The 23,336-nt window shown below is 39.5% G+C and overlaps 1 protein-coding gene across 1 annotated transcript in view; it reads left to right on the plus strand.

Moving 5' to 3' along the window:
* Positions 1-23,336, plus strand: part of Ccdc30 (coiled-coil domain containing 30) — a 130,306-nt gene that overhangs the window by 79,114 nt on the left and 27,856 nt on the right. Inside the window, exons 14-15 of the mRNA XM_071617755.1 lie at positions 2,163-2,317; positions 11,785-11,929. Coding sequence (XP_071473856.1) covers positions 2,163-2,317; positions 11,785-11,929 — 300 coding nt within the window. The remainder of the gene's footprint in view (positions 1-2,162; positions 2,318-11,784; positions 11,930-23,336) is intronic.

A 23,336-nucleotide genomic window follows, 5' to 3' on the forward strand; every position in this document is an offset into this window, starting at 1 on the left:
TCCCCAGCCCTTGGATAGAATGGTCTAAGAAACAGTGTCCCCCAATAAAAGCCAACTCCAGAATGTGAGATCCCTCTCTCTCTCGTCAGCCTCTTGCCCCCTTGTAGGAGCCTGAGGCCAGGAGCTGGGGAAGCCGTCCTGAAGCTCATATAACAAGGTGTTCTGTGTCTGGGTGGTATTTTGCATCACTCCACATTCACTCGAATGACTTTGGTTCAGTTGCCTCGCTGGACGAGGGCAGCAATCCAGGACTGAGATTGATGAGGAAAGCCCTTCTTTTAGAAAAGGGCTGCTACCATCCACTGGCATTCACTGAATATTTGTGGGGATTATGGTGCTAAACCATTATAGAGGATTCCTTCTTGGGTCAGTAATACATCTAAAGAAAATAGCTATCCTTCTGAAATCTATTCATTTAACAAATATTTATTGAGCACCTACTATGTAACAGTTACAATTTCAGGTGAAACAAGGGTTTATAAAATGATAATAATAATGAGGAAGCCGGACGCAGGGGCACATGCCTGTAATCCTAGCAATTTGGGAGGTGAAGGCAGGAGGATCGCACCAGTTTCAGCAACTGAGCAAGACCCTGTCTCAAAATAAAATATATGAAGGGCTGGGGAATCTGGGCATGGTGGTACAAGCCTGTAATTCCAGCAGCTCAGGAGACTGAGGCAGGAGAAATGAAAGTTCAAAGCCAGCCTCAGCAATTTAGCAAGCCCCTAAGCAACTCAGTGAGACCCTGTCTCTAAATAAAACACAAAATAGAGCTGGGGATGGCTCATTGGTTGAGTGCTACTGAGTTCAATCCCCAGTACCAAAAATAAATAAGTAAAACGCTGGGGAATGTAGCTCAGGGTAAATCCCCAGTACCCCCTCCCCCACCCTGCAAAAAAATTTGGGGATGTAATTTAGCATACCCCTGGTTTCAATCCCAGTGCTGCCACAAAAAGAGGAGAAAGAGGAGGAGGGGGAAGAGGAGGAGGAGGAGAGGAAGAAAGAAAGAAAGTGGAAACAAATTTCAAAGGAAACCTGAATAGCAAAAACATGTTTTGAATGACACTTTTGATCTAACATGCATATTCTAAAATGCAATTATATATGACCCTTTCAAATTAATAAATCAGATTTTTTTCGGGGCTAGGGATATAGCTCAGTGGCAGAGCGCTTGCTTGTCTAGCATGTGTGAAACCCTGGGTTCAATCCCTAGCACTGCATAAAAAATACATAAATAAATATATCATGTTCATCTACAACTTTAAAAAATAAATAAATCAGATTTTCAGTTCTACAAGGATATTGAGGAACCTGATATTAGTGCTAGGTGATATACTAATAGGTACTTCATTCATAAGAGACTTCTATTTTGTTTTGAGGTATTATTCATTAATCTAACCACACTCTGGAAAAACTAGATACTTTAGATACTTTCAACATTGTTGCTCAAAATATAAATTGGTCTAATTCCTATGGAGGCAGTTTGGCATTATCCATCAAACAATAACTAATATCTAATAAATTCTACCCTACCAACTCACACTTCAAAATTTATTCTATAGACATCAGTTGTAATAGTGTTTTGTTGTTGTTGTTGTTGTTGTTGTAGCAAAAGATTGGGGGCTTATTAAATAAGTTTAGTATGTCCTTATTGTAGAATGGTATGCAACTGTAAAAGAGAAGGTGACTTTATGTACAAATAATATGGAAAAAATCACCAAGTATATTTTTATTTGTAAAAGGCAAGATGCGTAATTATATTTAGCATGTCATTATTTATATGAAATTTTTATGTGTATGAAGGATGACTATGTAATATTTATTTACAAATGAATATCTGAAAGGATACAAAATAAACTAATAACAGTGATTACCTATTTGGTAGAGGAAGGCTGGGAGGAAATGGGATAAGGGTGGGAAGGATTCTTTCCATGAGATAGCTTCTTTTATACATACACATTGAATACTAATAATGATTTCAAATGGCAAATATCAAGTCACTTATTTTAAAGTTATAAAGTTATACTCTTTACCTTAGATCATATCTGTATGTTAGCTATGTTGGGTATCGCATGCTGTTTCCCTGATTCAAAAGGAAAAAAAAAAAAAAAAAAAGATTATACCCTTCCTAATGTTTTATTTGTCAACTTTTTTCATTCAAGATTTTGGACCTGCAGCAGAAATTGGAACAAGCTCATAAAGTCTGTCTCACAGATACCTGTATTTTGACAAAGAAAAAACTAGAGGAAAAGATCAAAGATGCAATAGAAAATGAAGCTGAGTTAAGGCAACAGTATCAGGAAGAACAACAGAAGAGGTAAGAGGAGCAGGATCTGAGTTTCCCAGGGGTGTAGCCAGGACTCAGCTCACCAGCAACATTATTTCACTAAGGTGGTATTTCCTCAGTCCCACTGAAGCGGACTCAGTTACACTCACCACACTGCATCCTAGTTGTTTATTTTCTTGTTATCTCTGGCACAAGTGTGGAATTCCTAAAGGCAGAGCAGACTTCTTGTTTTGGTGCACACCTGGTACACCTGTGAATTTTCTTGAATGACTGGATTGCCAATGAATTATGACTGACACATATTCAGACTACAGTGAAATTATTGTTTTATCTTTATCAGCTAATGTTCTTCAGGGTGATTTCAATAACTTATAGGCATCTTAATCATTAACAAATGCTGCCAGAAAGGAACTACCATCTCTTTTTTCTAAAATTATTATGATGATTATGATTCTTACTCAAAGCATCCTCTAGGAAGTTAGGCACAGGGGTACATGCCTATAATCCCAGAGACTCGACTCGGAAGGCTGAGGCAGGAGGATTGCAAGTTCTAGCCTGGACAACTCAGGACTGCTAGCCTGGACAACTCAGCAAGACCCTGTCTCAAAATAAAAAGTAAATAGGGAGGGGATATGGCTTAGCAGTAGAGAATGCCCCTGGATTTAATCCCCAGTACTTCAAATATTTTTAATTAATTAACACATTTTCTGCTCTAAATTTCAGTAACTTCAATAGCTTAGTAAATTCATAGAAGTCTCTTATGAACCAAGTGTCTATTAGCACATCACCTAGCATCAATAATAGGTTTCTTCGTACCCTTGCAGAACTGAAAAATCTGATTTATTTATTTTTTAAAATAAAGGATTAAACCCAAAGCCTCATACATGTTTTTTATTTTTATGAAATTCAAAATGATTCACATATATTTTGAGAAAAATATGGTTTTAGCCACTAAAAAGATATGCAGATATTCACACATTCTTTGTAGCTCAGAACCTTACCTTTGTAGCTGGTTTATGGGTAGCCAAAATTCTAGCCTTGGGCCTCCCTAGTGAATAAACATTGGAGTAAGTGAATGAATGAATATATATATATATATATATATATATATATATATATATATATATATATATGAATAAATAATAAATCTACTCAGTGAGGTGCTATGAAAGAATATTTGTCTCCCCTGCCATATCTAGCAAGGTGACAGGCTATCCTGATGTTATAATGCCACTAGATTCTGATTATTTAACAATGAGCATACCTTTTAAAGTACTGCTCACAAGAAAGCAAGAAAAAGTCTTGTTATGGTATGAATATGAGGTGTCCCTCAAAAGCTCCTGTATTAATGCAGGAATGTTCAGAGATAAAATGATTGGATTGTGAGAGTGGAACCTAATTAGTCTATCTTAGTTTGAATGGATTGACTGGGTGGTCACAGTAAGCAGGTGGAGTATGGCTGGGTCACTGGAGGTGTTCCCTGAAAGGGTTCATCTTCCCTGTGGTTCCTTCCTCTGCCCCTCTACTTCCTGACCCACCCTAAGTTGAACAACTTTCCTGTGCTGGGCTCTTCCCATGATGCGCTGCCTCACCGTGGACCCAGAGCACTGTTGTTGGCCATCTATGAATTGAGACCTCTGAACTGTGAGCTCCAAATTAATTTTTCCTCCTCTAAGTTATTCTTGATGGGTGTTTTGGTTACAATGATACAAAAGCTGACAAAAACAAATTGGTACCAAGAAGAGGAGTCATTGCTGTGACAACCTGACTATGCAGTTCAGAAGCCTTTGTAGCTGGTTTATGGGAGGAATTTTGAAAGTTTAGATGCAAACCAGAAAAGCTTTAGAATATTGTAAGCAGAGCTTAATGGGTGATTCTGGTGGCACTCAGAACAGAATGCTCATAGAAATGTCAACTGTTTGGTTTCAGAGGGAAATGAAAACCTTTAGGAATTGGACTAGAAGCCATTTGTGTTACAGTCTGGCAAAGAACTTTTCTACATGTCCTGAGTCTTTGTATGAGACTGAATTTAAAAGTGATGAACTAATTAATATGGCAGAGGAAATTTCCAGCAGTACAGCATTCAACCAATTACATGGATATTGCTGGCAATTTTTAGCCAGGTTTACTGTGAAAGTCAGGAGCAGAAAGCAGAACTAAAGGATTTATTTTTTATACTGGGGATTGAACCCAGGGGTGCTTTGCCACTGAGCTCCATCTCTGACCAGTTTTTTTTTTTTTTTTTTTTTTTTTTTTTTTTTTTTTTTTGAGACAGGGTCTCTCTAAATTGCTTAGAGCCTCACTAAATTGCTGAGACTCTTCTCAAACTTGTGATCCTCCTGCCTTAGCCTCCCCAGTCACTGGAATTATAAACATGAGCCACTGTGCCCAGCTCAGAACTAAAGGATTTTTTTTTTATATTGCAGCTTGACATTGGTGTGCTTTTCATGTTAATACAGGAGAGTTTTGGAAACTAAATTGAAACTTATTGATGTTCTGAACTTTGAGCCAAAAGAAAAAAAATCAGTACTATCTTTCCACATGTATTTGGGGTGAAGGCTTATTCTGAAACAGTCTGCCCATTGAGGTTATTAGCTTTCTGGCTTGAGTGTGTATGCTTTGTGCTTGAGAAGAATTGGAGGAAAAAGCAGATAGAATTCTTATTTTAAATACATATACAGAAGTCTTTGGGTTTTTTTTTTTTTTTTAATTTTTGTTTTGGTAGTTGTGTTTGGAGAGTAGGCCTTTATTTTATTTGTTTATTTTTATATGGTGCTAAGGATTGAACCCAGTGCCTCTCACATGCTAGGCAAGCGTTCTGCCACTGAGCTACAGCCCCAGCCCAGAAGTCTTTGTTTATAGTGTAAAATTCTTTATATTTTGTATAAAAACCAATTGTTTTGGTAAAAGTGAACCATTTATAGTTTTTTTTTCAGAATTTGAGTCAAAAAATTTTCCTTTAAATGCTTGTCTCAATTTTAAATTGGTCTTTTGTACTTATTTCAGAAAAAAAATGAATTAAAGGGTACAGCTGCATAAAATGGGTATTTATCCTAGTGGATTATAAATAAGTATAAACTTTTTAAAAAAAAATTACAGCTTGACCAGAAAAGTGCGAGTAAACCTGGAGAGGAGGAAGTTGTGCTTGGTTGAAGAGATTATAGCCCCTAAAGAGATGCTAGATAGTTAGCACAGAAACATGGGAAAGATGCCTCAAGGGCATCTCAGGAATTTGCAAGACCACACCCACTACAGGCTCCAGGGTACAGAAGACAAAGTTCTTTTGAGAAGATATCATGTGGGCACCCTGCTCACAAGGGGGGCCTCAGAAGTTATTTCACCATGCTGAACCTGCAGGTACTCACTGCTGCAGCTCTGCCTGGGGGTGGGTGGCGGGGAACAGGGGTATTGCATAAGCTGGCTGCAGACCTTGGCGTCATCAACATGCTGCTTCTGCAGAAATGCAGGATCTGGAGTCATGGATCCTTCCACTGAGATTTCAAAGGAAGCCCTGGGAGGCCAGGCAAAGTACAACAGGGTTAGAGTTCCTATGGGTTGCCACTAAGAGGATGATAAGCAGGAAGCTGTAACGATGGAACTGAAGTTGCAGTGGAGACCCAGGAATTAACAGATGCCAGTAACATGGACTGTCTGCCAAGAAAAGCTGCTAGCTTCAGAGAGACAGCCCATGTGCACTAGCCCAAAGGCCAAAGGAGCAGGGCTGCTCAAGCCCTTTGGAAATAACACCTTGCAGCCACGAGTCCTAGATGCTGTAGGTTTTTTTATGCTTCTATTCTTTCCTTTTAGAATGGGAATGTTGGGGCTGGGGTTGTGGCTCAGAGGTAGAGCGCTCGCCTAGCATGCGTGGGACACTGGGTTCGATCCTCAGCACCACATAAAATTAAAGATATTGTGTCCACCTATAACTAAAAAATAAATATTAAAAAAAGAATAGGAATGTTTACTCTTTGCCACTCTATATTGGATATATGTAACTTGCATTTACAGGGGCTCACAGCCAAGAGGTTGCCTTCAGCCTCAGAGGAGACTTTGGATGTGGGCAATACAAAATTTAAGAATCTTGGAGATCAAACTCTTAGACATGGACATGAGCTTTTGGGGGCCCAGGGTAGAATGCTACAGTTTGGATATGATATGCCCCCACCAAAAGAATTCCTGTATTAATACAGGAACATTGAAAGGTGGAATAATTGTATTGAGAACTGTAACCTAATCAGTTCATCCTAGTTGAATAGATTTGAGTGGTAACCATAGGTAGGTGTGGCTGGAGGAGGTGGGTCACAGGGGTATGCCCTAGAAGGGTTCATCTTCCCTATGGCCTCTCTCCTCAACTCCTGTTTCCTGACCCCAGCATGAGCCAAGCAGCTTTTCTCCTCTGGGGCCCTCCCCCATAATATGCTGCCTCACTTTGGGCTCAGAGCAATAGAGTCAGCTATCTGTGGACTAAGGCATCTGAGACAGTGAGCTTCAAATAAACTTTTCCTCCTTTAAATTGTTCTTGTTGGGTATTTTGGTCACATAAATGCAAAAAGATAATTAAAACAAGCCCCAAGAGCAAAATAAACTAAAAAAAAATTTGATGAACAATATGCAAACTTCTAAGTCAAGGGACAGATAATAATATCAGCCCTGGGTTCTACTGCCTCGGCCTTCTGAGTTGCTTATTCTGGGTTCAGGAGAAGCCAAGGAAGCTTGCCACAAGCTAAGAGAGCTGAACTAAGAAAATACAAACAATCTCTGGAGGAAAGAAACCCTGATTTAGATAGTAAGGACTCCTCTATATCAAGCTTAATAAAATATAAACTTACAATTGATGTTACCAAACACCGCAAGGAAACTGGCTATCAGCAACAAAAATCAGCAGAAACAACAAGCACCAGATTTATAACCCCCAAGAACCTCAGCAACTGGGATTATGGAAATCTGATTATAAAACAACTGTGCAAAGGATTTCAAGAAACAAAAAATATAACCAAAGATTAGAACAATGAAAAAGGCTATTTAACTTTTCTGAAGCTTGGTGTTCTTATCTCTAAAATGGGAAAAGGGATACCAGTTCTGTACAGCTTCAATGAAGATTTGCTGAGAAGAAATATGTAGAAAAAATATTCAAACCAAGTATAGGAAAAAGAAATATATAGGGGAATTTTTCCATCATAAGGAATTACATAGCACATATTATTTTGTAAACTGGAACAAAGTTACTCCCATGTATACATTTAGATTGTTACATACTTTTTTTCTTAAAATATTATGTTCTGTTTATTTGACTGTAAATCTTCTATATCATTATTCTAATGATGTGCCATAAGTTGCTTAATAAATCCTTCATTGTTGGGCATTTATATTTTTTCCCAATTTCTTGCTATTATAGTGATATATATCCTGGCACATAATAAGCACTGTTATTGGTCAGGATTCAATCAGAGAAATAGAATCAGTGGAAGAAGTATATGTTTAATAAGAGATTTGTTGGTTTTATTTTGTTTTGTTTTTTTGCAGTGCTGGGGATTAAACCCACAGCCTCATGTATGTTAAGCAAAGCAAGCATTCTACCACTCAGCCCCAGCCCCAGCCCTAGTAAGATTTGTTACAGGGATTTGTTTTCTTTCTTTTCTTTTTCTTTTTCTTTTTTAACTTGAGATTGAACCCAGGGGTACTTTACCACTTGAGCTACATCCCCAGTCATTTTTAAAATTTTTTCAGACAGGGTCTCACTAAGTTTCTGAGGGTCTCACAGTTGCTGAGGCTGTCCTTGAATTTGCAATCCTACTGCCTCAGCCTTCTGAGTTGCTTGAATGACAGGCATGCACCACCTGATCCAGAAGCAGGAGAAGTTAAAGGAAGATCCAAGGGAAGATAGGCCTGGCTGTCTCCTCATGCCAAATGAACAACAGATATGTGGCAACATGTATGAACTACAGAAGCACCTGCCCCATCCAAATGTAAAGCACAAAATACTTCACTTTTACATTCTGCACAAATATATCTCTTGGCACATTGCCTGCAGTTTGGGAGACTAAGGCAGAAGGATCACAAGTTCAAAGTCAGCCTTAGCCACTTAGAGAGTCCCAAACAACTTAGTGAGACCCTGTCTTAAACTAAACAAATAAAAAGGGTTGGGAATGTGGCTCAGTGGTAAAGTGCCCCTGGGTTCAATCCCCAGTACCAAAACAAACAAACAAACAAAACAAAAAAAAAAAAAAAAAAAAAACAACTATATCTCTTATGGCCCTCTCCAACACATTAGAGTCACTATATTAAAAAGTGTTATTGTTATAATATTTTATGTTATTGTAATTACTGTTGTCAGTATTGTTATCATCTTCTTCAGTAGAGTAAGGAAAAACTATTTGGCCAGAATGAAACTCTTGGGAATAGAGAAGAGTGATAAAATGAGGCTAGGAAGGTCAACTAGGCTTAGGACATGTGGAGTCTAACAAACCACTTTAAGGAGTTTGGATCTGTTCATGAGAGATACTGGTCTACTGTTCCCTTTCTGGTAATATCTTTATCTGATTTTGCTATTATAGTAATGATTGCCTCAAAAAATTAATTAGGGGCTGAGCACAGTAGCAGACATTTGTAATCTCAGCTACTCAGGAGGCTGAGGCAGAATTGCAAGCTGGAGGCCGGCCTAGGCAACATAGCAAGACCCTGTCTCAAAATAAAAGTTTTAAAAGGGCTGGGGATGTAGCTCACTGGTAGAGTGCTTGCATAGCATGCATGAGGCCCTGTGTTCAATCCTAAGTACTGAAAAATAATTAGGAATTTTCTAGAAGAGATTATAGAAAATTGATATATATTTTCTTTCATAATTTTTTTTTTTTTTTTTTTTGGTACCGGGGATTGACTACTGAGCCACATCCTTAACCCTATTTTGTATTTTATTTAGAGACAGGGTCTCACTGAGTTGCTTAGTGCCTCACAGTTGCTGAGGCTAGCTTTGAACTTGCGATCCTCCTGCCTCAGCCTCCCAAGCTGCTGGAATTATAGACATGTACCACCGTGTCAAGCTTCAGCTTTTGGTTTCATTCATATGTATATATATATATATATTTCTATTGTTTCTATTTCTTTGAGAACCCTGACCAGTACACATAGATATATATTGTCTTTTATTTATTTTTTCAAGACACATTCTTGCTTGTTGCCCAGGTTGTCCTTGAGCTCCTGGGTGCAAGTCACCCTCTGCCTTAGCCTCACAAGTAGTTGGGACTATAGGTGTACACCAGTGTACTTGGTTTAGTGTCTTTTAGACATTTTTTGCTATTATAAATAATGATCTAATGAATATCTTTGTGTGTGAGACTTTGTAACTACAGTGAAGTGTGGTTGGTACTAAAGGAGGGTTGGGTTTCTATAACAGCACATTCAGGGGCACCTGTGGAGCTCAGGAGCTTCCAAAAGCTTTCTTTAGGCTGAGAATGAAGCACTTGGTATGAGGAAGCTTGGGAGCTTATTAGGCAAAGGGGACCTAGAAGAGGAAGAAGGGAGGTGGGAGAGTAACCGTGTGGAGAATGACTGCGAAGGAAGGAGCTGGAAAGCGATGTTTGAGGCTAGGGCAAGTGGCAAGAAAACAAGGCTTGTAGGTAGATGGGCCTAGTTCATGCAGAGCCTCACAAGCCACATTGAACAGTTTGGACTTTACCTTAAAGAACAATGAGGGGAGCCACTGAAGGATTTTAAGGTAGTGTGAAGGGGGGGGGGCTGGAGGTGTAGCTCATGGGAGACCACTTGCCTTCCTTTCTCAAAAAGGAAAGATGGGAGGAAAGATGGTGGATGGTATGATTAGATTGTGATTTAGGAGGAACACTGGCTGCTGTGTGAAGGATGGATTGGCAAAGAGACTCAAGCTCTGCAACAGGATGTCTCACCATCCATGATTTCTATGTCTTTCATTATCGAAAATCTATATGGAATATATAAACTAATTCTAACATGCTCATGGGTTACTTTTTGAATTTTTACTTCCTATTTTTCAATTTCCGTTTTCAACCCCGAATTTTACTGCAGATAGCTGAAGGGTTTTTCTTTTTTAATTCCTGCAAATTAATACTTCCCTTTCAGTTCCAAGGCTTAATCTCTCTCTAAGTCTGGTCCCTTGTTCAGGAATTGAGAGTGGAACCCTAAAGGAGAAAGAGGCACGAGTATCAGGGAATTGCTCAGGTAGACATGCAGAGGGTTAGACAACACAGAAATGATGGGTGGGAGAGAACGCTAGCACCTGCCTGTAAATGCAGCTACTGAGGAGGCTGAGGTAGGAGGATTGCAAGTTCAAGACCAGCCTTGGCAACTTAGTGAGATCCTATCTAAAAATAAAAAATAAAAGGTCTGGGGATATAGCTCAGTGATAGAGTACTCCTGGGTTCAAATACTACTAGTAGCAAAAAAAGAAAAAGCCAGGCATAGTGGCACACACCTGTAATCTCAACAGCTCAGGAAGCTGAGGCAAGGGATTACAAGTTTGAGGCTAGTCTCAACAATTTACCAAAACCCTATCTCTAAATAAAAAGGGCTGGGGATGTGGCTCAGTGGTTAAGCACCCCTGGGTTCAATTTCTGGTACCGAGAGAGAGAGAGAGAGAGAGAGAGAGAGAGAGAGAGAGAGAATGAATTGACAAGGGGATATTGAGAATGGGTATGAATGGTAGAAAGTAAGCTGTAAGAAATTCTTGGAGAACCTGCACTTATATGCAAGAAACATGAGAACTAGAGGTGGAAAGCAATGAGCCCATGTCTCAAATATAAATCATCCCCCCAAAATTCACTGCCTTCTCAGAATACTGAAGATAGAGAAAGCAAACTTCTCTGTTCAGTGTTAGTATTTTACCTCGCTAGCATTTGGTAGAATTTTTGCCCACGAGTACTATTTCATCATTACCATTATCATATTCTTTATGATGAGCCTTCTAGGTCCAGAAGACCTTGGTCTGAAATCCTCAGAACTCTCTCTAGAAACTGTAGTGTGCTAAGACTCTTTCTGAAGAAACAAAGAGCTAATGACACTCTTAGAAAAGGGTGAATTTCCTCATCAAGTGCGGGCTCATTTGTGATTTAACTGTAGCAGTGCTAACATGTACATTAGTGTCTACGGTGCTTCTAACCAACAGCCTTACAGTGAACCCAAAGGATCAAGGTCTCCCCTAATAAGGCACTGAATGAATATGGGATTCAGGGCTAGAGCCCCACCTCAGCTCTTTCCTGGCTGCTCTCTCTCTCTCTGCCACAGCACCTCATCTCTGAAAAAATGAAAGATCATTTCTTCCCCGTAGGGTTATCTTGACAGTGAGACAAAGAACAAAGAAATTCTTAGAAAAACTTGTATCCAAAAGGGGGAGGTTCCCTGGGTTAGTCCTTTTATTTTATGGACACATACCCTATTTCCTTGGACAAAAATCCCCTGTGATGGCATAGAGATTTTGGGTCTGAGTTTCATTTTCAAAGTGTGACTTAACATGCATTCATTGCCTTCAGGAAGCTCCTAGATCATACTGTAAATGAGCTACAAAGGAAAGTGAGAACCTTACAGGATGAAGACAGTCAATTGAAAATGACCGTGGCTCAGCAACAGGAGGCCCTGCTCAACCAACTGGAAAATGAAAAAAAAAAATCTAATGAGGTAAGAAAGTCCATAGATAGGCTTCTTGCTTTTCCTGTTCTCATACCTGAGTAATAGCTAATTATTATTCATTAAGTTTAGTCAGGGTTCTTTCGAGAAAGCAGAATCTATTCTAGGTATGTCAAGTGGAGGGGACGGGAAATGCCTTCTCCGTATCCTTCCAGGTTCTTTGACTGGGCTACCAACAAAAATAGGAGAGAAGCTGTTTTCATTACACACATACTCAAATGGGAGTCCCATAAAATGTGAAGGGTCAGATGGCTGAAGTTTATACAGCCCCCCGGAGCTACAGAAGGGAAACAGGAGCTTGGGGCCTCTGGGGCAGGATAGGAACAAGTTGTGGGAGGGCCGGGGAGGAGCTATAGGGTGAGTAGAGATGGCCTTACATGCAGATCAAAGTCTCCTGAGTAATAGAAATTGTCTGGAGCAGCCCTCTTCCTGACACACATTTTACTAATCTAGATCTCCTGTGTTGATGTACATTCCTTTTGTAGAAGGACAACTTTTCAGAGCTACTTCTGTGTCTGCAGTCTCTCAGAATAACCAACTTGCAATATGCCAAAGAACTCTATTTTAGGGCGGCATATTTTGGTCTCCTACAGTCATGTTTTAGGGTGGCGTGTCCTAAGCCACAACACAAGCAAGGGGGGATTTAATATAGGAGGAGAGATGCTTATCAAGCTGTTGGAAGGGAGTCAGGAGGAACTGCTGCTGGCTTTCCATACACACGGAAGTTTAGAAGCCACAGGGAAGCCACCTCCTACCTCACCAAGGTGGGGAAATTGCAGGAACTCTCCTTGAAGCCCCTTCTGATGTCCTGTCTGCTTGCTGCCCATTCATCTGCCCGCTAGTGAACACTAAGCCAGGAAAACCATTTTTTCTTTCTATACTCACGCCACTCTAAATATATCACTCTAATCCAGATGTGTGTTTTCCCTACACCAAGCAATTCTCCAGTTCTCTGTGGACCCCAACAGGGCACACAAAAACTTAACTCAGTTCTGACTCTATCTCCCATAAGTAATCAGTCCCACAGACTGCCCCACTTCAGATGCTAATTGCAAGTCCAGGTTTCCCCTGTGTTTCTGGCCACCAGCTGTAAAGCCAAAGTTCCTAAACCCACATGGAGTTTGACTGTTTGTAGAATGACTCACAAATCTCAAGAAAACCGTTTGTATTTACAAGGTTACTGGCTTATTATAAAAGGGCACAACTCAGAAACAGACAGATGGAAGAGATGTGCATAGGGCAAGGTATGTGGGGAGGGACGCAGAGCTCTGAATCCTCCCCGGGCTCACCACCATCCCTTACCTCCACATGCTCAGCAACCCAGAAGCTCTCTAAATCCTGTCCTTGTGGGGAAGGGGGTGGTTATAGAAGCTTCAGAAATCATCCCCACTCCATCCTGAACAAACAAACAACAACAAAAAATCAACAAATGGATCCAGCAGAGAAGTGAGTTCAAAGTCTGTACTCCCACCTTCTCAGAAGTTTGAGGTAGGGGGATCTCAAGACAAATGTAAAAATACTTCAAGTTGAAGGCCAGCTGCAGCAATTTCATGAGATCTTGCCTCGAAACATAAAAAGGCCTGGGGATGTAGTTTAGTGGAAAAGTGCTTTCCTAGTAGGCGTGAGGCTCTGGGTTTGATCCCCAGCACTGGAGGGGGAAAAAAAAAAAAGGAAAAACTGAAATAGATCCAAAAAGGCAAAACTTTGGTGAGAATATGTTGAATATAATGAAAATCTATAGATGATTTCACCCAACAATAGCAGATTACATATACTTTTCCAGCTAATATGGAAAATCTCCAAGATGGAACACATTCTAGGATGTAAACTACACCTTAACAAATGTAAAAAAAAAAAAATAGGTATCCTACAGTGTCTGCTTTCAGACCATATGGAATTAAACTAAAAACCAATACCAGAAAGATAGCTGGAAAACACCCAAATATTTGGAGAATTAAGGAACAGACTTCTAAATAACACATGGGTCAAAGAAAAAAATCTCAAGACAAATGTAAAAATACTTCAAGCTAAATGAAAATATTACTTATCAAAATCTGTGGGATATAGCAAAAGTAGTACATAGAGGGATACTTGGAGCATTGAATGCATATATTGGAAAGGAAGAATGATCTAAAATCATTTATCTAAGATTCAACCTTAGAAAACTAGAAGAAGAGGAGCAAGCCGGAAGGTGGTTCACACCAATAATATCAACTTCTCCTGAAGCTGAGGCAGGAGGATCACAAATTCCAGGCCAATCTGGTAACTTATCAAGACCCTATATAGAAATAAAAAATACCCAGATGTGATGTAATCCCAGCCACTTGGGAGGCTGAAGCAGGAGGACCCCAAGTTCAAAGCCAGCTTCAGTAACTTAGCCAGCTCCTGCCTCAAACTAAAAAAAAAAAAAAAAATCAAAAGAGCTGGGGTTCTGGCTCAATGGTTAAGTACCCCTGGTTAAATCTTCACTACCAAAAAGTAAATAAATAAAGAGGGCTGAGGATGTTTCTCAGTGGTAGAGGTTTGAACCTAAGTTCATACTCCAATGCAAGCCAGGCGGTGGTGCATGCCTACAATCCCAGGGGCTCAGGAGGCTGAGGCAGGAGGACTGCAAATTCAAAGCCAGCCTCAACAATAGTGAGGAGCTAAGCAACTCAGTGAGACCCTGTCTCTAAATACAATACAAAATAGGACTGGGGATGTGGTTTAGTGGTTGAGTGACCCTGAGTGCAATCAGATGGACCCCAATATCTTTATTTATTTATTTTATTTAAAAATACTAAATAGGGCTGGGGATGTGGCTCAGTGGTTGAGTATCTCTGAAATCAATCCCTGGCTACCAGAACCACCCCCTCCCCAAAAAAAAGCAAAAGAAAAGAAATGAGAATCAGAGGCGAATGAAATTGAAACAGAAAATCAATGGAGAAAATCAGCAAAACCAAAAGCCTATTCTTTGAAAAGATCAATAAAATTGATAAGCCTTTAACTAAGTAAGAAAAAAATAAAAGGGTACAAATTACAAATACCACACATGAAAGAGAGGATATCACTATAGATCCCATGAATAGTAAAAGGATAACCAAGAAATAGTATAAACAACTCTATGCCCATAATTATTATAACCTAGAGGAAATGGACCAATTCCTTGAAAGACACAATCTGTGAAAATTCACGTATAAAGAGAGTCTAGTAGAACTATGTCAAATAAGTTAAATCCATAATTAACAACCTTCCAAAACAGAAAGCACAAGGCCCAGAGAGTTTCACTGGTGAATTCTACCAAATATTTAAGAGATAAATTATACCAACTCTCTAAATCTTTTTCAGAAAATGGCAGCAGAGGCTACACTTCCTAACTTATTCTATGAGGCTAGTTATTTTAATATCAACCCCCCCAATAAAAAACACTGCAAGAAAAGTATACATCAGTATCTCTCATGAATACAGATATTAAAATCCTCAACCGAATATTAGCAAATTGTGGATCGAGAATTTAGCTTAATGGTAGAGTGCTTTCTAGCCTACTGAAAGCCCTGGATTTGATTCTCAATACTGAAAAGGAGGGGGGGGGGGAAGAGCAAATTGAATACAACAATGTATGAAAAGAATTATTGACCATGATCAAGCAGGATTTATTCCAGGTGTGCAAAGCTGCTTCCACACTGGAAAATCAATTATTCAATCCATCACAAAAATAGACTAAAAAAGAAAAATCATGGGATTCTTTTTTTTTTAAGAGGGAGAGAGAGAGAATTTTCAATATTTTTTGGACACAACATCTTTATTTTATTTGTATGTGGTGCTGAGGATCGAACCCAGTGCCCTGTGCATGCCAGGTGAGCACGCTACCACTTGAGCCACATCCCCAGCCCCTCATGGGATTCTTATCAATGGATGCTGTCTTAGTCTGTCTACACTGCTATAACAAATACCTGAGACTGGGCAAACCTTTTTTTTTTTTTTTTTGAGACTGGGTAATTTGCAAAGAACAAAAATGTATTTCATACAGTTCTAGAGGCCCAGAAATCCAAGATCAAGGCACCAACAAGGTTAGTATCTAGAGAAGGTGTCTGCTCTCCCTCCAATATAGTACCTTCTTTCATAATAAAAACTTGAACTAGAACTGGAGGGGATTATATGCATGGTATGTCCTCAGGGAATTGCAATTTAAACCAACAATCACCTAACCACTCCACATGTATTAGAATGGTTAAATTCCAGAACACTAATATCACTGAATGTTGGATGTTGGCAAAGATACAGAGCAATAGGAGCTCTCTTGCTGAAGGCAACACATCCACTTTGGAAGACAGTTTGGTGTTTCCTTACACAGTTAAACATACTATTACTATATGAGCTGATAATCATGCTCCTGAAACTGAAAACATATGTCTACCCAAAACCCTGCACCTGGGTGTTTATAGCAGCTTTATTTATAATTATCCAAACTTGGGAGCAACCAAGATATCTTGCTTTGGGCACCACTGAAAGCTTGCAGTCTTGAAGATTACTTAATAATTGTGTTAAAGGAGCAAATGTGACATATGTTGATTCAGAATCTAAAGAGGCAGCTCCAGCTGGGTGTGGTGGTGCACAACTATAATCCCAAGGATTTGGGAGGCTGAGGCAGGAGGATTGCAAATTAGAGACAAGCCTCAGAAATTGAGTGAGGCCCTAAGCATCAGTGAGACCCTGTCTCAAAATTAAAAAAAAAAAAAAAAATTAAAAAGGACTGGAGATGTGGCACAATTGGTAAAGTACCTCTGGGTTAAATTCTCAGTACCAAAAAAAAAAAAAAAAAAAAAAGGCAACTGCAAGCAGTTGGCCTTTTCTACCATCAACACCCTTCACTCCTCAGATCAGAAAACCAATGTAGATTATCTGTGCATTCAAGAATTGGGGAAATAGCTGGGTGCAGTGGCACACACCTATAACCCCAGCTGCTTGAGAGGCTGAGGCAGAAGGATAAGAGTTCAAAGCCAGCTTCGACAATTTAGCGAAGCCTTAAACAACTCAGCAAGACCCTGTCACTAAATAAAATACGAAAAAGGGCTGAGAATGTGGCTCAGTGTTTAAGTGGTTAAGTACCTCTGGGTTCAATCCCCAGTACTAAAAATAAGAAGAAGGAAAAGAAGAATCAGGGAAATAGTCTGGAACGATGGCACACACCTATAATCCCAGTGACTCAGGAGGCTGAGGCAAGAGTATAGAAATTTGAGAGCAGACTCAGAAATTTAGGAGGCCCTAAGCAACTTAGTAAGACCATGTCTCAAAATAAAAAGGACTGGGGTTATGACACAATGGTAAAGCACTCTTGGGTTCAATCCTTCGTACCAAAAAAAGAAAGAAAGAATTGGAGAAATAAAGTCAGGCATAGTGGTTCACACCTGAAACTGTAATCTTCAGCAACCCCCATAAGGTTGAGGAAGAGGGATAGTAAATTTGAAACCAGCCTGGGCAACTTAGCAAGACCTTGCCTCAAAATTAAAAAATAAAAAGGACTAGGGATGTAGCCCAGTGGTAGATAATTGGTTCAATTCCCAATACCACAAAAAAAGAGGGGTTGGATAATCTTTGGGGAGATTCACAAACTCACTTGACCATACAACTATAATGCACCAATTTTTTTAAAAAAAAAAGGTGGGAAAACCCCCGTTAGACCTGTTGTAAAACACACACTGAGTCACTGAAGCACTGCAGACAGACTCCTCAGTGCTGAGCTTAAACTCCATTTTTTTCCTGTTTTCTTAAGCCACCGACTCTGGATTGTGAAGTTCTATGGTATTCCGGGCCAGAGGTGTTGTGTTGACTCAGAAACACTCCTCTCCTCTAAGCCTTTACCATTCCCTTTCTTCTGTGTTAAAACACCACAGGTGTCTGTGGAAGGTTTAGGAGAAAAATCACATACCTGTAGCAGTATCGTGGGAATTTTCCTGAAGAAACCTGGCATTCCCATCATTTGAAGGAATCTGGGTCTCTGAACTGGCTTCCACTGATGTCATTTAAATTGGGCTTCTGCCCACCAGAACCAGAGAGATATATGTATATTCTAATGTTATTTAAATTGGGCTTCTGCCCACCAGAACCAGTGAGATATATGTATATTTGTGTGTATGTATTTAAAAATACAACTCCATTAAGACTTCAATCAGCTGCCCATCTGTGTTAATCCTATAATCACCATGGCTAATTAACCACAACCACAAGGGTTAAACCATTTGATTATTTCCCTGGCACTACTGCCTTTTGTGTTGGCAGTAATGAAGCCCTCTTGCTTCTGGGATTTAGGCACTGTCACTTGACCTCTGACACCTTTTTGTAGTACCATCAACCCCATCCAAATCAGGGAGCCATGTCTGTGTTGGCACCTCCCACCGTCCTCCTCATCAGGTAAGCATTACAGAGCATCTCAGGGAAACTGGCGCTCTCTAGGTGAAAGACCCCATGGCTCTGTGTGGGCGAGCAGCCACCTGGGTGAATCCACTCCAAATTCCTGTCAGCTTTTCCAAGGCTTGGTTTCTCTTCCTTATGCCGGAAAAGCCTGGCATCTTACTGTCCCTTAATGTTGATTACTGTTGAGTTCAAGTTTCAGTCAACCAACAAGCAAACTATTAAAAGTCACCCATAGACCTTCAAGTTCACACATTAAAATCTCACTCTTGGGGCTGGGCTTGTGGCTCAGCAGTAGCACACTCACCTAGCACATGTGAGATGCTGGGTTCAATCCTCAACACCACATAAACATAAACAAATAAAGGTATTTTGTTCAACTACAAACATATATAGATATTTTTAATCTGACTCTCAATAAGTGCATTCATATCAATAAATTTGGCCTATTCAACATTATATCCCTTCTTCCTAGTATAACTTCCTACATATATTCCTCATATTTCTGCCAACTTTAATTGGCACAATCTTGTCTTTTAATACACTAGTCTAGGTCAGTTGCCATACTCAATCCCCCACTCCCCAAGGTGTGCTGGGATCCAACTCCAGTTATAGATAATCAGAGATGATGGATGACATGTGCATGTATATGAACACATAGATATATATAATCATTATGCACATTTTTATTGGTGCATTATGATTGTATATAATAGATTCATTGTTACATATTCTTACATGCATACAATATAACAAGATAATTTGGTCATTTGGTACTGGGAATTGAACCCAGGGGCACTTAATCACTGGGCCTCATCTCCAACCCTTTTTATTTTTTATTTTGAGACCGGGTCTCACTAAATTGCTTAGGGCCTTCATAAATTGTTGAGGCTAGCCTGGAACTTGCAGTTCTGATTACTGCTAGGATTGGCTAAAGGTGGGTCTTAAGGACAATAGACACCTTCTTGCATGATAATTGCCTGAGTGAAATCAATAGAGTCCTTCCCTCTAAAATCTGGAACAAGACAGAGATGCCCTCTCTCACCACTTCTATTCAATATAGTTCTTGAAATACTGGCCAGAGCAATTAGACAGACAAAAGAAATTAAAGGCATTAAGATAGGAAAAGAAGAACTTAAATTATCACTATTTGCGGATGATATGATCCTATACCTAGAAGACACAAAAGGGTCTACAAAGAAACTACTAGAGCTAATAAATGAATTCAGCAAAGTGGCAGGATATAAAATCAACACGCATAAATCAAAGGCATTCCTGTATATCAGCGACAAATCTTCTGAAATGGAAATGAGGAAAACCACCCCATTCACAATATCCTCAAAAAAAATAAAATACTTGGGAATCAACCTAACAAAAGAGGTGAAAGATTTATACAATGAAAACTACAGAACCCTAAAGAGAGAAATAGAAGAAGATCTTAGAAGATGGAAAAATATACCTGTTCATGGATAGGCAGAACTAACATCATCAAAATGGCGATATTACCAAAAGTTCTCTATAGGTTCAATGCAATGCCAATCAAAATCCCAACGGCATTTCTTGTAGAAATAGATAAAGCAATCATGAAATTCATATGGAAAAATAAAAGACCCAGAATAGCAAAAGCAATTCTAAGCAGGAAGTGTGAATCAGGAGGTATAGCGATACCAGATTTCAAACTGTACTACAGAGCAATAGTAACAAAAACAGCATGGTACTGGTACCAAAACAGGCAGGTGGACCAATGGTACAGAATAGAGGACAAAGAAACCAATCCACAAAATTACAACTATCTTATATTCGATAAAGGGGCTAAAAGCATGCAATGGAGGAAGGATAGCATCTTCAACAAATGGTGCTGGGAAAACTGGAAATCCATATGCAACAAAATGAAACTGAATCCCTTTCTCTCACCATGCACAAAAGTTAACTCAAAATGGATCAAGGAGCTTGATATCAAATCAGAGACTCTGCGTCTGATAGAAGAAAAAGTTGGCTCCGATGTACATATTGTGGGGTCGGGCTCCAAATTCCTTAATAGGACACCCATAGCCCAAGAGTTAAAAACAAGAATCAACAAATGGGACTTACTCAAACTAAAAAGTTTTTTCTCAGCAAGAGAAACAATAAGAGAGGTAAATAGGGAGCCTACATCCTGGGAACAAATCTTTACTCCTCACACTTCAGCTAGAGCCCTAATATCCAGAGTATACAAAGAACTCAAAAAATTAAGCAATAAGAAAACATATAACCCAATCAACAAATGGGCCAAGGACCTGAACAGACACTTCTCAGAGGAGGACATACAATCAATCAACAAGTACATGAAAAAATGCTCACCATCTCTAGCAGTCAGAGAAATGCAAATCAAAACCACCCTAAGATACCATCTCACTCCAGTAAGATTGGCAGCCATTATGAAGTCAAACAACAACAAGTGCTGGCGAGGATGTGGGGAAAAGGGTACTCTTGTACATTGCTGGTGGGACTGCAAATTGGTGCGGCCAATTTGGAAAGCAGTATGGAGATTCCTGGGAAAGCTGGGAATGGAACCACCATTTGACCCAACTATTGCCCTTCTCGGACTATTCCCTGAAGACCTTAAAAGAGCGTACTATAGGGATACTGCTACATCGATGTTCATAGCAGCACAATTCACAATAGCTAGACTGTGGAACCAACTTAGATGCCCTTTAATAGATGAATGGATTTAAAAAATATGGCATTTATACACAATGGAGTATTACTAAAGAATGACAAAATCATGGCATTTGCAGGGAAATGGATGGCATTAGAGCAGATTATGCTAAGTGAAGCTAGCCAATCCCTAAAAAACAAATGCCAAATGTCTTCTTTGATATAAGGAGGGCAACTAAAAACAGAGCAGGGAGGAAGAGCATGAGAAAAAGATTAACATTAAACAGGGACGAGAGGTGGGAGGGAAAGGGAGAGAGAAGGGAAATTGCATGGAAATGGAAGGAGACCCTCATTGTTATACAAAATTACATATAAGAGGATGTGAGGGGAAAGGGAAAAAAAAAAAACCAAGGGAGAGAAATGAATTACAGTAGATGGGGTAGAGAGAGAAGATGGGAGGGGGGGGGGATAGTAGAGGATAGGAGAGATAGCAGAATACAATAGTCACTAGTATGGCAATATGTAAAAACGTGGATGTGTAACCGATGTGATTCTGCAATCTGTATACGGGGTAAAAATGGGAGTTCATAACCCACTTGAATCAAATTATGAAATATGATATGTCAAGAGCTTTGTAATGTTTTGAACAACCAATTTAAAAAAAAAAAAGAAATCAATAGAGTCCTCAAAGCAGGGGTGGTTCATCTCTTCAGATAGTAGAGGAAGACCTGCTGATGTTGGCAAGAGAAGCTTGTTGAATTTGGAGGTCTTCTCAAATGTTTTTATTCCCAATCCTCAGGTTTCCATGCAGTCCCAAAACCCAATTCACATAAGATACCCGGCAGGACTATGTGATAAATTTATGTTATAAATGTACAACCATTTGATGAAATTTGAGATTTGGGTTTTAGTTACATTGGCCTTCTGGCTACAAGAAAGTTTCCTTTAAGTGACTCATAGACACTCTCTATGCCTTGTTCCAGGAATTAAATCCCCAAGTTGCATATTTTTTCCTTGTAAGTTCATTAACAGGGTCAGAGGTGGCAAGCTCACCCTAGGTCCTTGTAGTTCTCAATTATAACATTATTTGTAATAGTCATGTGATTTCCGAAAGCTCTTCATTACAGGCAATTAAAAGTTGATAATTTTATAAACTCTTTTGGCACATGTTACTAGTACTAGTGACAAAATCACACTACAGGTGAGCATCCCTGATCCAAAAATCTGAAATCAATATGTCAAGAGCTTTGTAATGTTTTGAACAACCAATAAAAAAAAAATCTGAAATCAGAAATGCTCCCAAATCTGAAATTTTTGAGTTGGGCACAGTGGCACATGCCTGTAGTATAAGCTACTCAGAAGGTTGAGGAAGGAGACTGTCTGAGCCCAGGAGAATTGAGGGCCAGCCTGAACAACATAGTGAGACCCTGTCTATAACAATAAATAAACAACAACAACTCTTTTTGAGTGTCAACATGCACCCCAAGTAGAATATACCACACCTGACCTCATGTGATGGTTCATAGTCAAAATGCAGGTACATTAAAAAATTGTATAAAATTACCTTCAGGCTGTGTGGATAAGATCTATATAAAACAATTTTGTCTTTGGACTTCGGTCTCATCTGTATATTAGGTAAACACAAAGTCCAAAATCTAAAAGAAATTCAGAATCTGAACTACTACTGGCCTCAAGCATTTTGACCTGAACTTTCAAATATAACCAGGTCAGTTTCCCAACTTTGAGGGTTTTTTTGTTTTGTTTTGTTTTTTGTACCAGGGATGCTTAACCACTGAGTCACATCCCCAGTCCTTTTTATTTTTTATTTTGAGACGGGGTCTCACTAAGTTGCTTAGGACCTCACTGCTGAGGCTGGTCTTGATCTTGCAATCCTCCTTTCTTAGCCTCCGAAGCTCTGGGATTATAGGTGTGCGCCACCATGCCCATCTTAAACTTTGAGCCACTTTAAGAACCAAATACCTTATCAGTCAAGATTAGGTGGAGAAAATTGTTTGTGTTTTATATACTTAGGTTATGAAAAAACAAACTGCTTCTTTTTCCCTCTGCTCTCATACCACACCAATCTACTCAGAAAACTCTGACCTTGAAGGACAGGAGCACTCTCCCCAGCAGCAGTGGACTCCAGCTGGGCATTCAGTTCTGACACAGTCTACCTGGAGATAGCATCAGAGACCAAGAGTAGAGGGCTCATTCCCCAAGTCTGTTCTCACTTTGGTCCTAGCAGCAAATCCAGGCCTGTGGAACTTCTTACCAACAGTCATATTTTGGGGTTCTCACTACCCCCTCCTCAAGTTTGACTAGTTTGTCATAATGACTTACAGAACTCAAGGAAACACTATACTAACATTTA

The sequence above is a fragment of the Marmota flaviventris genome, chromosome 10, assembly GCF_047511675.1.
Source record: "Marmota flaviventris isolate mMarFla1 chromosome 10, mMarFla1.hap1, whole genome shotgun sequence".
NCBI lineage: Eukaryota > Metazoa > Chordata > Mammalia > Rodentia > Sciuridae > Marmota > Marmota flaviventris.